Below are 13551 nucleotides of genomic sequence, written 5' to 3'. Positions count from 1 at the left end.
AACTATAGAAAGAATAAAAAACAGAACACTGAAGCATTTCCATTTGGGGGTGGGGAGTTGGCAATAAATCACACTGCAATTTGTGTTTTAATATTTGATATGCAATCTGTAAATGAGTTCATGTAATTGAATTACTAATTCTAGATGCTTTTTGTTCTTGTGGGACATTACTAATTTTGATTATGGCCCTCTCTTGATTTTTTTTCAAATTTTTTCATTAAAACTTTTTTCATTTTTTTTCATTCAATGGCAAATAAATTCATTTTGATCTGAGAACAAGAAACATAAAGTTGCTATTTGGAATCCTAATTAAAGTTTCATTTCGGAATGAAATGAATATCATTGTTAAATGTGTTAAATATAATTAACACCCATTACAATTGCTTGCATTTCCAGAAATGTATATCAAACTAGTTCTGGAGAATATAAACCATGCCCAAAAGATTTCTAAAATAAGGAAATTTGGGTTATGGTTGCAATTGAATCTGAATTTTCTGTCACTAAGTGATGCAGTCATAAAGTGTGATATCCTGTGACCACATTTGTTAGCAATGGCAATCCCAAAAGTCCTGATTAATGCTCTAAGCCAGAACTGCAGGGGTTGTTAAGTGGGAACAAGCTGGAATCACAGGTGAATGGTATGCAGGTACAATGCCATGAAGGCACTAGTGGATGCCACAAGTGGGCACTATTGTCTGGTCATCTTATGGTATAAAGCTTGGGCCCTGGCAAGTTGAAGTCAGGATATTATCCTCATGGGTAACATGGAAATAAGCCACAGCTAGGATCTGTTGGGTCTAAAGGCCTGTGAGCCTTTCAGCAGATTCATTAGCCAGGAAATGAAGTAGAAACACTCATGAGATTATTTTTTCTGCTGTGCCTAGCAATTTTAAATAAACAGTGATTCTTCTGATACAGGCTCCAGATTTAAACATCTGCATGACTGTTAATCAAAGCAGCTTGACCAGCTCCACATGGCTCAGAACATCTAAAGGCAGGAGGTGGCGTCATCTGTGAGTCCAGGCAGTTACATATTCTTTCTTAGATGCAGGTAGTATGTTCCTGCTTCATTAAAAGAGACCATAAACTTATAGACTTAGACTAACTTTTTTTGTCACTTTAAATGTACATTAATTGACATACATTAAAATGAAATTTCGTTGCATACAGCTCTCAAAGGGTCACCACCTCCAACAAACACTACATAAAACATGACAATAGCCACGTACACCATATGACAACATATATAACGTGACGACTCCTGGAAGGAAAATAAATGAGCAGAGCCACGACGGTGGTCAACGTGTTGTGTGTGTGTGGGGGGGGGGTTGAATCTACGCACAGGAGCAAAGCCGACTCACGTTGTAAGTGTGGAAACTCTTCCCCACCGCGGCGGCCAGGTAGAACTCGCGGTGGCGTCGGTGGTAGCGCAGCACGTGCGCCAGGTGATTGCACTGGAGGCCGAGCACGCGGAAGCCGGCAAAGAGCCCGCTGCCTCTGCTGGGCTCCTCCGACTCAACAGCACCAGCAGCAGACATCATCCGACAAACCTCCCCAACCACGTTTTTTTAAAAATAAAAAAAAACTATAGGGCTTCCGGAAATGCTCCCGGCTACTTCCGGCGCGTTCTCTGCTAATTCCGTACGCAAAAGCGGCTCGCCTTCCTTCGCTGATTTGGGTCAGGGGCTCTCTAGTTCCGCTTGGTGTTGGGAGCGGGCGGGTTTGCGTTTCTTTCTGCTTTTCTGCACGCTCCTTTCATGTATTCTTTAAGGTGCTTTTATTCAGAATTAAACATACAACCCGGTCTACGGATTACTGAGCAAACGCGCCCTACCGTGTTTTTTCTTCTAAATGGCAATTATTTCGCACGCTGGTATAGGAGCGGTCATTAAAGAATTTTCTGAAAACGAACTCCCCCAAATTCGATGTAAATCAGCCTTAAGTATTCATCTATCAGCAGTAAAATCCCAAGTTGTAGTCAAATAATGTCTCGCTTAACTGTAGCCAGAGTGAGGCTATTGTGGTCGCATGATGTCTCACTTAACAACTCCATCACTTAATGATGGCGTTGCTGGTCCCAATTGTCATTAAGTGAAGACTACTGTACCTATAGCTAGAACTATTCCCTAATGTAGTACACAAAAGCATGAAGTAATATACAGTTCCCACTTTCTGCTTCTCAATTTTGATGCACAGAATGTTTAACAGAATCACAACCTTGGATTCAATGGCAACTGGGACTAGGACTGCTGTCGCTAAGCGATGCAATTATAAACTGTGATGTCACGTGACTACATCCTTAGTAATGACAGTCCTTGAGGTCCAGGTTGCCATCATAACCCTAAGAGGTGAAGGTCATTAAAGGGGAACAGTGGGAGACCAAGATAAGGAGTGAGGGTGTGTGTGTGCTGCAGGAGGCTGGAAGAGGCTTAGTGCAGGTAGCCCACAAGTTGGAGGCCAGAGGAGGTGAGTGTTGAGGCATGGTGCAAATATAGAAATGTGAGAATGTGTAAATGGGGTGGCAGGGCATAAGCACAGAAAGATGGGTGGATAGCACAGTGCAAGGCAGAGAAGCCAGGGGATATGTGTGTGTGTAATACAGTGAGACATGAATGTAGGAAGACTGCATGAACTTACTAGCGCAACTTGTGACCTTCCCTGCTGGCTTCCCCATTGAATTTGCTTGAGTGAAGCTGGGGAGCTAGGAAAGGTCACAAATGGTGATCAGCTGTTTTGCCAGAACTGAAATATATTCACCCATGCATTTTTTTCTTATGCCAAACTTATTTGTACTTTGCTATCTTTGGGGGTAAGAAATATTACAATACAATACTTAAAGGGACTGAGAAAAGCAACATGACAGGTGTGGATTCAGTACTATCAATATGCTAATGATAAAGGTTTCTCCTGTCCAGTTGTGTCCAACTCTAAGGAGTTCTTAGCTGAGGAAGCCGACACTGTATGAAGACATTTCTGTAGTCATGTGGCCAGCATGACTATACGCCGAGGCACATGGAACACTGTTACCTTCCCATCAAAGTGGTACTTATTCACATATGCATGTTTTCAAATTGTTAAATGGACAGGAAATGGGTCAAGGATGGAAGCTCATTTTGTCACGCGACACATAGGTCTCAAACCAGGGCTGTCAATTTCTAGCTGACACTCTGAGTTTGTAACCACTGAGCCATTATGCCCTCCATGCTAATGATACTCAATCTTATTTATTCATTATTCATTTACTTATTCATCATATTTGTATAGTTGCCCATCTCACAGAAAAGTGATTCTATAGAGCAGACAATCAAAAACAATAAAATCAAATTTTTCTAGTTTAATAAGTCTTTTCAGTTGCCACATTAAGAAACAACCACAGATTAAGTAATGAGATTTCTGTCAGGGTGCTAATTAATCCCATTCTGCTTTTGGGTAATTGCACCTTGATTTAGAGAAGTGAATCGAGGCTTTTCCCTTGAAGCATACTTTAAGAAAATAAACCCGAAGATATATTTTCTAAGAAAAACTCATTTATTTGTTATAAAGAAAACAAAACATCTCACTAGCTAATTAGTTACATCTTGGCAAAGCTTTCCCCGGCCAGACCTCTCCTGGCCAGAGAACAAAAAAAAGTTAGAAGAAAGTGAAGGAATGTAGACATGCGCAGTATCAGTTACTGATAAGAACTTGGCAAGCTACGGTAAGTCTGAAAGTCCCAAAATAAAAGCACATCTGGTAAATACAAAAACGCAGTGACAACCCCTTCTTTTGCCAGTTGAGCGAATATCAGGTACATCCAGTGGTGGGATTCTGGGGGTTCTAGGGGGTTCGGCCGAACCCTTTGTTAAATTGCTGGCTCGCCCCGCCCCTTGCCCCGCCCCTCTGCACTATTTATTGCCAATAAATGGGGCGGGCGAGCCAGCAATTTAACAAATGGTTCGGTGTTTTTTTGTAATTTATTGGCCCCGCAGCACACCGAATCGTTTGTTAAATTGCTGGCTTGCCCGTCCCTCGCCCTGCCCCGCCTCCCATCCGCAACGTCAGCCTACCCTAACCCAGGGCTGGGCAATTGTGGCTCTTTTACAACGTTTGGACTTCAACTCCCGCCTAGCTCATTCTGGGGAATTGGGGAGAATTCTGGGAGTTGAAGTCCACAAGTCTTAAAGCTGCCAAGGTGGGAGACATCAAGCATGAAGTTGGCCAAGTATCCTCCTTGAAAGACAATAGTTGAACATCAGGAGAGCTGTAAGAGGGCAGGGCTACATTTGGAAATTTTCGCATTTTTGCAGGTGGTGCATTACGATCTGGTGTCTGCAATGGAGAGCAAAATCCGGCATATTTGCGGGACAAGGCAGCCCTCATCTCCTGTTGCTTGGGACTCGGAGCGGTAAACAGCGTCTGGTTCGGGGAGCAGCCGGATTTTGCTCTCCATTGCTCTCTTGGCCCCCTGCAAGCTCTCGTCTTTCGAGGAGCGCTCCCTGAAGTGGCGCGGGAAACTTTGGTTGGGCTTCTCGAGAGATGAGAGCTTGCAGGGGGCCGAGAGAGTAATGGAGAGCAAAATCCGGCTGCTTCCCGAACCAGACGCTGTTTACCGCTCCGAGTCGGTAGGAAACGAGGGCTGCCTTGCGCCGCAAATATACCGAGGTGTTTTTTTTGCTCTCCGTTGCAGACACCAGATCGGCCCCCTGCAAGAGAATGAGAGAGAGAGAGTGGGGGAGAGAGAGAGAAAGGGGGGGGAGAGAGAAAGAGAATGAGAGAAAGGGGGAGAGAAAGAGAAAGGGGGAGAGAGAAAGAGTGGGGGAGACAGAGAAGGAGGGAGAGAAAGAGAATGAGAGAGAGTGGGGGGGAGAGAGGGAGAGAAAGGGGGAGAGAGAATGAGAGAGAGTGGGGGAGAGAGAGAGAGAAAGGGGGGAGAGAAAGAATGAGAGGGAGGGGGGAGAGAGAAAGAGGGGGAGAGAGAAAGAGAATGAGAGGGAAAGAGTGGGAGAGAAAGGGGAAGAGAGAGAAAGGGGGGAGAGAGAAAGAGGGGGGAGAGAGAGAATGAGAGGGGGGAGAGAGAGAGAGAAAGAGGGGGGGAGAGTGCCTGAAGGACCCTATCCCGTCACTGGGAGTCCAGGTGCTTCAGCAAGCGACGCGCTGGATTCGTATTAGTGGTCCACGAAATTTAAAATTATGAACTTGGTGGTCCCTGAGGTCCAAAACGTCGGGGACCCCTGCTCTGGAGGATTTAAGTAGCTTAATTGTGCTTGCTTGCCAATACCAGAATTACAGAGTTGGAAGGGACCTTTGGAGGTCTTCTAGTCCAGAGATCTCCAACCTTGGCAATTTTCTCTGCCTGGGCCTGATGCTTCCTGAGAGGCAGGGGGTCTCTCCGAATGGGACCCCCTCCCCAAAAGGCTGGCCCCAAAGCCCTAGCTCAGAGGTCTTCAAACTTGGCAGCTTTAAGACTTGTGGACTTCAACTCCCAGAATTCCCTAGCCAGCAAAGCTGGCTGGGGAATTCTGGGAGTTGAAGTCTGCCAGGCTTAGAGTTGCCAAGGTTGGAGATTTCTGGACTAGAAGATAAATGATGACCGGTCAAAAGTGCGAGGACCTGTCAGAAATAACTTTTTTCAGCCCTCTGAGTAGTCCCTATGTGCATATGGACTACTCAGAGGCCTGAAAAAGTTATTTTTGACCAGTCCTCGCACTTTTGACCAGTCCTTGAACTTACAACTGTCCTCACATTTTACGTTTTGCGCCCTATCTTGTCACCGTGGTGAAGAGAAGTAGTGGTGAAATGATTGACACGGTTGTTAAGAATGCTGCAATGAGTATAAATGTGAGGATGGTCATAAGTGCGAGGACCGGTCAAAAGTGCGAGGATCAGTCAGAAATGACTTTTTCCAGCCCTCTGAGTAGTCCCTATGCACATAGGCACGCCCACCCGGTCACATGACCAGCTAGCCACGCCTACTCAGTCACATGACCAGCTAGCCACACCCACCCAGTCACATGACCAGCAAGCCACACCCCCAACTAAGCCATGCCCACAGAACCAGTTGTTAAAAAAATTGAATCCCACCACTGGGTACATCATCAAATAAGGCACATCTTCTTACGCAGATACTCGTGTTGAGCTGCTGGAAGCGGTTTGTTGAGCATATCTGCAATCTGATCATGTGTAGATACATACTGCAATTTAACAAAACCTTTTTTTACTAATTGTTTTATGTTTTGATAATGGATGTCAATGTGTCTGGACCTAGAACCTGTGAAATGTGATTCAGAAATATAAACCACCGATTCATTGTCTTCCATCACGGTGATTGGTCTGATCGGACGTGTCCAGATATCTGTGACCAAAGCATCAAACCATGTTAGAGAATTACATGCATTTGAAACACAAGCATATTCAGCTTCAGTAGATGAACAAGAAACAAAATTCTGTTTACGCACTTGCCAATAAACAGGACATCCACTTAAGAACATCATATAACCTGAAGTACTTTTACGTGATTTCTTATCACTCACCCAATCAGAATCTGCATAACAACATAATTCTGCATAATCAGTATGTGTTGGTTCTAACAATAACTTCATATTTTTAGTGTCCTTTAGGTATTTCAATAATTTCCTAACACATGTCCAATGAAACTGATTTGCCTTACCTACGTGTCAAGACAAGAGATTAACACTAAGTGCAATGTCGGGTCTGGTCCAACTACTAATGTATAATGACCCAATAACTGAACGATAAAGTGTTTGATCCTCGAACTCAGGACTTGCTTCATGTGTCAAGTTGTGAAAATCTGTTTGCGTGGGTGCCTTTGTTGTGTTAGCATCCTTCATGTTGCAATGATGCAAAATTTGTTCAATTTTATCCTCTTGTGAAAGACTAAATCCCTTCTGTGTTTTTTCAATCTGAACACCTAAATAAGTGCTAATATTACCCAATGATTTCAATGTGAAGTATCTCTGCAAAGCTTTGGCAAAAATTTCTCTCATTTGCTTATTTGGACCAATATAAACAATATCATCAACATAAACAAGAACTATCTCATATGCATTGTTAGATCTTTTTGTGAACACGCACTCATCAGCTTCGGACTTAATAAAGCCCATTGAATTTAGTTTGTCAGTAAGACCTAAGTACCACATTAAACCAGACTGTTTCAGACCATAAAGGCTTTTGTTTAGAAACCAGGTATCCCCTTCTTGCTGTCGGAACCCTGGAGGGCCTCTCATGTAGATTTCTTCATCTAGGTCTGCATGTAGATAAGCTGTGTCAACATCGAACTGGAAAACTTCTAAACCAAGGATAGTTGCTGTTGCTAAAGCAATTTTTACACTCTCAGTCCGGACTGTTGGTGAATAGGTATTTGTGTAGTCCTCAGGATAACGTTGAGCGAAACCCTGAGCTACAAGTCTGGCCTTGTACAATGACTCACCATTTGGCTTCTTTTTGATTCTGTAGACCCATCGAGTGCCAATGACCTTTTTGTTTGCTGGAGGTTTTGCAGGTGTAAACACCTTAAGTTTCTTTAGACTGTCCATTTCAACCTGCATTGCCTCATAGCATTTGTCTTGCTCTGAATCAGGAAGATGTTTGATTTGCATGAACGTATCAGGTGGAAGTGTAACATTGCAGATCAAAGGCAAGGGTGCTTTTGTCAGTTGCCAAGAATATTGTTGTGGAGGGATTCCCTTTGTGACCCTCTTGGAACGTCTCGGAACAACTCTCCATTCTTCTGCTTTGTCCTTGTCCTCACATTCGTCGCTAGCGTCAGCATCCGTGGCTTGCGAAGACGGAACATCAGGTTGAGAAGAACTAGTGGAATCTTGATCATCAATCTGTGCGGCATCAGCAGTATCATCTCTAGGAAAATAAACTCCAGGATCATTGGAATGAATCCTGGACCAGTCAACATCTTCCTCAAAATTAGCAGATTGAGAAATCACAATTACATGTTTAGAGTCAATAAATTTGCTCCATTTTGAGTTATCATCAATGCCCATAAATCTCAGTCTCTTTGCTGCTGGACCTCCTTTTCTTCTTTGAGCTAAGGGAATGTTCACCATAGCGTATGAACCAAAAATATGGATGTTTTTGAGATCGGGCTTGTACCCATACAACATGAAGAAAGGAGTCTGATTTATTACACTGCTCCAAGCACTGTCCCTCAAACAAGCAATCACAAAAAAAGTTACCGGTAGTTCGTTTCAAATTGCCTCATGTCCTGCTGGATTAGAATGAATGTAAGTGCCAGCACATAAATACAAATTACACTTCTAGCACTAGAATAAGAGATTGATTCATAACACGGATTGGAGTAAATCTGTGTCTGCTGCTCTAATAAATTTTGAGCATATTATTTTCTGTAATATCCTTAATCTCTTTAAAGTCATTTTAATGACATATGAATATCTCATTCAAATTCCTTTCAGCCTGTTCTAATGTTCAAATTGCACCAGAAAAAGTATACATTGCAAAACAATGAAGCTAGTTTTGTCTGTAAAAGAAAACAATGGCTGCTTAATGAAAACATCTCTATTTTCTTGTTATCTCATACCTTTTTTTAACTTAATACTTATTTCTTTTAGTGCTTATATAACCTTGCTTGCTACAAAAGGAATATTGTGATATATATATATGTATTGTTATTTTGTGAAATTCGTATTTATAATATTAATTAGACTTTAAGAAATGCTTTTATTAGGAAGCTGAAATGCAGTAAATGAAACAGTGTAATTATAAAAAGCCTTTGTGAAGAACTCCTGAAGGATCTCTTTAAATGGAATGGTCAACTAAACAGTAAATGCAGTTCAATTTAACTAAATATATAGACAGTCCTCAATTTATGACCAGTCACCCTGTGACCATTCAGTTACAATGGCTGTTTCTTCTCCCCACAGTCACATGATTGCATTTTGGGTATTTGGCAACTGGCTCCCTTTTACGATTGTTTGCAGCATCCCATGGTCATGTGACCATGATTTCCAACTTTTTCTACCTGTTTCCATTATTTACTTTTGGTTTTCTGCAAAAAATGCCCATTGGGGAAAATTGATTTGCTTACTTATCTTGGCATTTGCTTAGCTTGGCATTGTGACTGTGGTATTAGCTTAATGACAAATGTCAAAAATCAGGTCTTGTCACATGATACCTCAATTTACAACCACAATGATTTACGACAGTAAATCTGGACTCAATTACAATTTACAGTAGTAAAGGGAGGACTCCCTGTAACGTGACATCCATATGGCACAGATCCTTATATGGGCTCTGAGCAGTATTTTTAGTGCATGCGATAAACAGTATTACTTAATCTCTATTCTTGAATTATTCACAATGTATATTAGAAAATAAGAAAAGTCCAACTACATCAGACTGTGGGCCAGATAATTATTGGCCTGAGTGTTCTGGACCATGCTAAATCCAACATGGAATCTGAGCAAGCTAATATGACATGACTACATTCAATAACAACAAATTCTGTTGTTTAAGAACAATAGAAAGAAGAATTTTCTTCTACTGATCTGGAACTTTCTGCATTTAGTTTTAATGGACAGTTCCAAGTTCTACACTTATGTAGAAAAGAAAGAAAAACTGTCTACATTGTCCATACTAGGCATGTTCTTGCAACTTTCCATAGTATCTTTCCTTACCCACTTTTCCTCTAAATGTAAAAAAAAAAAAAGACCAAATTGCTGTACAGGTTGTCCTCAACTTATGGTCACAACTGAGATCAAAATTTTGGTCACTAAATGATGTGATTATTAAGCCAGTCATTGTGTGAATGGATCCAGTGAGTTAGAATAACTTTTACCACAATAGTTCAGCAGATCACATGATTATTAAGTGAATCATGAGGTTGCAAAGCAAATCTGGCTTCCCCCATTGACTTTGCTTGTCAGAAGCTGGCTGGGAAAGTTGCAAATTAAGATTGTGTGGCTACAAGACACTGCAACCAGTCTTAAATGTGAGCCAAGTGCCCAAATTATGATCATGTGGGTGGTGCGATATAATGCCAAAGATCGATTATAAGCCACTTTTTCCAATGCCACCATAATCTTGAACTCTCGTTAAACTAATAATTGTATGTCTAGGAGAACTACCCAGGCTGCATGTGGGGTTTGTCTGGGCTGTGCAATACCATGAATAAACTAGCAGACTCTAAATTATACAGCAGGTAATTAAAGTATTTATTGTGTTAGATGATTTTAGGACATACATGTATGTTTAAATGTTCATACAAAATAAATTAATATCATTAAAAATAAACTTTGTAAAAAATATAAACTTGTTTAAACATGGTTCAGTAAAGATTTATTTCCAATTCAGTATTTAATATCTTTCATAGCTGTTCCACATTTCTCTGAGTTCCCGAAGTAAATAATTACTATGCCTTGGTTGTCGGTTACAGTTTGTCCATCGATGATTCTGAGATCCATTGACCTATGAGTCAGAAATCACATATTTCTAAGTATTACTTGCAAGTTACATGAATCACTAAAATAAGCCCTGTGTTTTCTAAAAAAAACAAAGTCTGCACTATACCTATTTTAGTTGAATCTAGTTCTGCCTGTTCACTGAAAGCTGCTTTGTCTTCATTCCATTAACAATTACTAACACAATTGTGTCATGAAATTGATCCATCAATCTAGATCTGAAAATTTGATTAATATTTTGCCAGTAGGTGAACCTTACATGCTTTTGTTCCTGACTCCATCTCACAATTTTATTAAATACCAGTTGAACTTGACTGTGGATAGCAATAGCACTTAGACTTATATACTGATTCATAGTGTTTTACAGCCCTCTCTAAGCCGTTTACAGAGTCAGCATATTGCCCCCAACAATCTGGGTCCTCATTTGATTGACCTCAGAAGGATGGAAGGCTGGCTCAACCTTGAGCCGGTGAGAATTGAACTGCTGGCAATCGGCAGAATTAGCCTGCAATACTGCATTCTAACTACTGCCCACCACGGCTGTTGATTTCATGGCCATCCAGTTTGGTCTAGTGCCAGGAGTGGATCATTAATTTTCCCAAGGGGCCACATGAGAAACTGGGACTGTTGTGGAGAGTCAAACTAACAGGGCTGTGAAAGTGAATAGGCATGCACAAAGTAAATTGAAAAAAATAGCAATTACCTTCAAAATAAAAGCAATGCAGTTACATTGCATGCATGGTGTACACTTTATATTTGATTTTTAATTTCAGATTGACGTCACATGGACTGGACAGTGATAACCAAAGGATCAGATGTGGCCCATAAAATGCCCAGGTCTGGTTTAGTGGTTAAAGCACCAGGCTAGAAATTGTGAAACCATGTGTTCAAATCCTGCCTTAGGCATGAAAGGCAGCTGGGTAACTTTGGGCCAGTCATTCTCTCTCAGCTCAATCCACCTCATAGGGTTATTGTGGGGAAAATAAGAGGAGAAAAGTATGTTGGATATGTTTTCTGCCTTGAGTTATTTGTAAAAAAAATACAAGATACAAATAAATTCATACAGCTTTCTTGCCAAATAGAAAGAAGTAATTTGCCTCTGCTATTTTTGTGAGAGACTTTTAAAACTTTCCTTTCTAACCTACAAGCCTGAAATTCTAGGGAGGGGGAGCTGTTCCCAACTAAGTACCAACTCGGCTTGACCTAACAAAATAAGCCAGACCCCAAACCAAGTAAGGCAGATGCTGCCAATTTAAATATATTTTAAACTTTCTTCTGTGGTCTTTCATGTGGATTATCTGCATTAAGAAAACCTCTAAATTCTCTAATCAACACTACACATTAATAATAATAATAATAATAATAATAATAATAATAATAATAATAATAATTTTATTTCTATACTGCCCTTCTCCCGAAGGACTCAGGGCGGTGTACAGCCAATTTAAAAACACAAGACACATTAACTGCATGTATTGGTAGAAACACGATAAGGACTTGGTTGCTATACATGCCAATTCTTCGAAGATGCCAATAAGCCACAACGCCGCTGTCCGCCACGCAGAACAAAACCTTTACATCTCTGATATAAAATGCCCAAGCCGAATTCTGCAATGCTAACCAGAGCCGTTTCTCTCCTGCTTGGCTTCACACTCTTCAAGGGAGGGAAAAATGCTTAAGAAGGCATTTTTACACCTTGACCCTAACCATTATTTGCTAGTCAGTGAGCCCTACTCTTCCACAGGCAACATAGGCGAACATCAGGGCACTGTTAAGATTCAAACCTATGTCCCTTCCCTCCACCCCCGCCATCCCCAAAGCAAGCAAAGCTTTGAAATCTGCAGAAATAAGTTTTATTTATTTATTTGTCAAGCATATATAAGATAACAGTATAAACATAATTTGAATACATGGAAAGAATAAGAGTAAAAAGGAATATTAGGACAGGGACGGTCCTAATTTTCCTTACCCCTGGTATTCCTTTCTGGCAGCGAGATCAGGGCTGTGTACATCAGACTATGTCGCAACTACGCGACAATCGCTGTAACAAGCAGTTTCAGCCTTCTACTCATCGGAAGGGCGGTTCCCTGGTTCATACGTATTATTTGGAACATCGTAAGCGTGCTTCACGCGGATTTTTTGAAACCCTCCCCCCGTCTCTTTGACAGGCCGGTTTTGTTTTTTTGCTTTTTACCTCGGAGTTGCCGTCGCAGTGATTTTTCAGGAGGGCATTGGTGAAATTCCAGATTTTCGATGCAGAGAATTTGGCTTCGGTGAAGTGGTAGATGCAACCCAATAATTTAGCCTGAGACTTTCCGGGAAGGAAGAAGAAAAGAGGACAAAGTTTGAAAAGGATCACTAAAGCAAGGCATCCCTGCAGGCTATTGGCTGAGAACTGGCTGCTCCTCTTCCCCTCCCGTGCAGTCTCCTCCAATGGGCGCCCAATCTCATTAGCGTGTCAGAGGTGCGACACGGCATTTGAAAAAAGGTGGGGATAAAAGCTTTCAGTGATGCGGCTTAAACTGTACGAAGGTGCGTGCTCCACGTGAATTCACTATCTAGTTAGCTCCAGGTAAGCTTTAGGATCCTGCCAAGTATGTAGAGCACCAAGGAAAAGAAATCTATGGATTAATGCGAGATAAACAAGCTCCGAACTTTCCCGTCATCGCACTCTCCTTCCTTGGAAAATGTTTTATTTTACTTTTTTAAAAATAAGAAAATTCCTTTTATAATTTTAATTTGCTTTGAGCGCTCATGTGCTGTTTTAGGAATTGGGCTATGTGAAAAACGTTTTGGGTACTGTATTCTAAATTGTGATTTGTGTGCGTACCAGTGTAGTCACAAAAAAAAGTGACAAGGTTATCTAATATATACAATTTATAATGTTTAGAAGGCTGCAAAAACAAGTAAAACATGAAACAATGGATTTGTGTTGTGGCTAGTTAGTCCCTTAAGCATTTTTAAATTGTTTAAATTGTTTTTTCCAAGTAACATAAAATCTTACCTCCATTGTACAACAATTCTTAATGTTTTTCTTTGCCTAGCGGGGAAGAATAAAATAATGAGCAATATGCATACACTTTTAAGCAAGCGAGTTAAGTATTGATAGGAAAAAGTTACTAGG

The 13551-nt window shown here is 41.1% G+C and overlaps 1 protein-coding gene and 1 long non-coding RNA gene across 2 annotated transcripts in view; both read right to left on the bottom strand.

Moving 5' to 3' along the window:
- Positions 1-2254, bottom strand: part of WDR36 (WD repeat domain 36) — a 36255-nt gene extending 34001 nt beyond the window's left edge. Inside the window, exon 1 of the mRNA XM_034432746.3 lies at positions 1362-2254. Coding sequence (XP_034288637.1) covers positions 1362-1541 — 180 coding nt within the window. The 5' untranslated portion in view covers positions 1542-2254. The remainder of the gene's footprint in view (positions 1-1361) is intronic.
- A 7903-nt stretch (positions 2255-10157) lies between these two features.
- Positions 10158-12992, bottom strand: LOC117674631 (uncharacterized). Its single transcript, XR_004593919.3, has 2 exons — positions 12622-12992; positions 10158-10434 (listed from the first exon to the last, which is right to left on the bottom strand). It is a non-coding gene; the product is annotated as an uncharacterized LOC117674631 (long non-coding RNA).
- Between the last annotated feature and the right edge of the window lie 559 nt (positions 12993-13551).

This window comes from Pantherophis guttatus, chromosome 2 (assembly GCF_059756535.1).
Source record: "Pantherophis guttatus breed Tessera chromosome 2, ASM5975653v1, whole genome shotgun sequence".
In the NCBI taxonomy this organism is placed as follows: domain Eukaryota; kingdom Metazoa; phylum Chordata; class Lepidosauria; order Squamata; family Colubridae; genus Pantherophis; species Pantherophis guttatus.
This window is presented reverse-complemented; position numbering and strand designations above follow the sequence as displayed.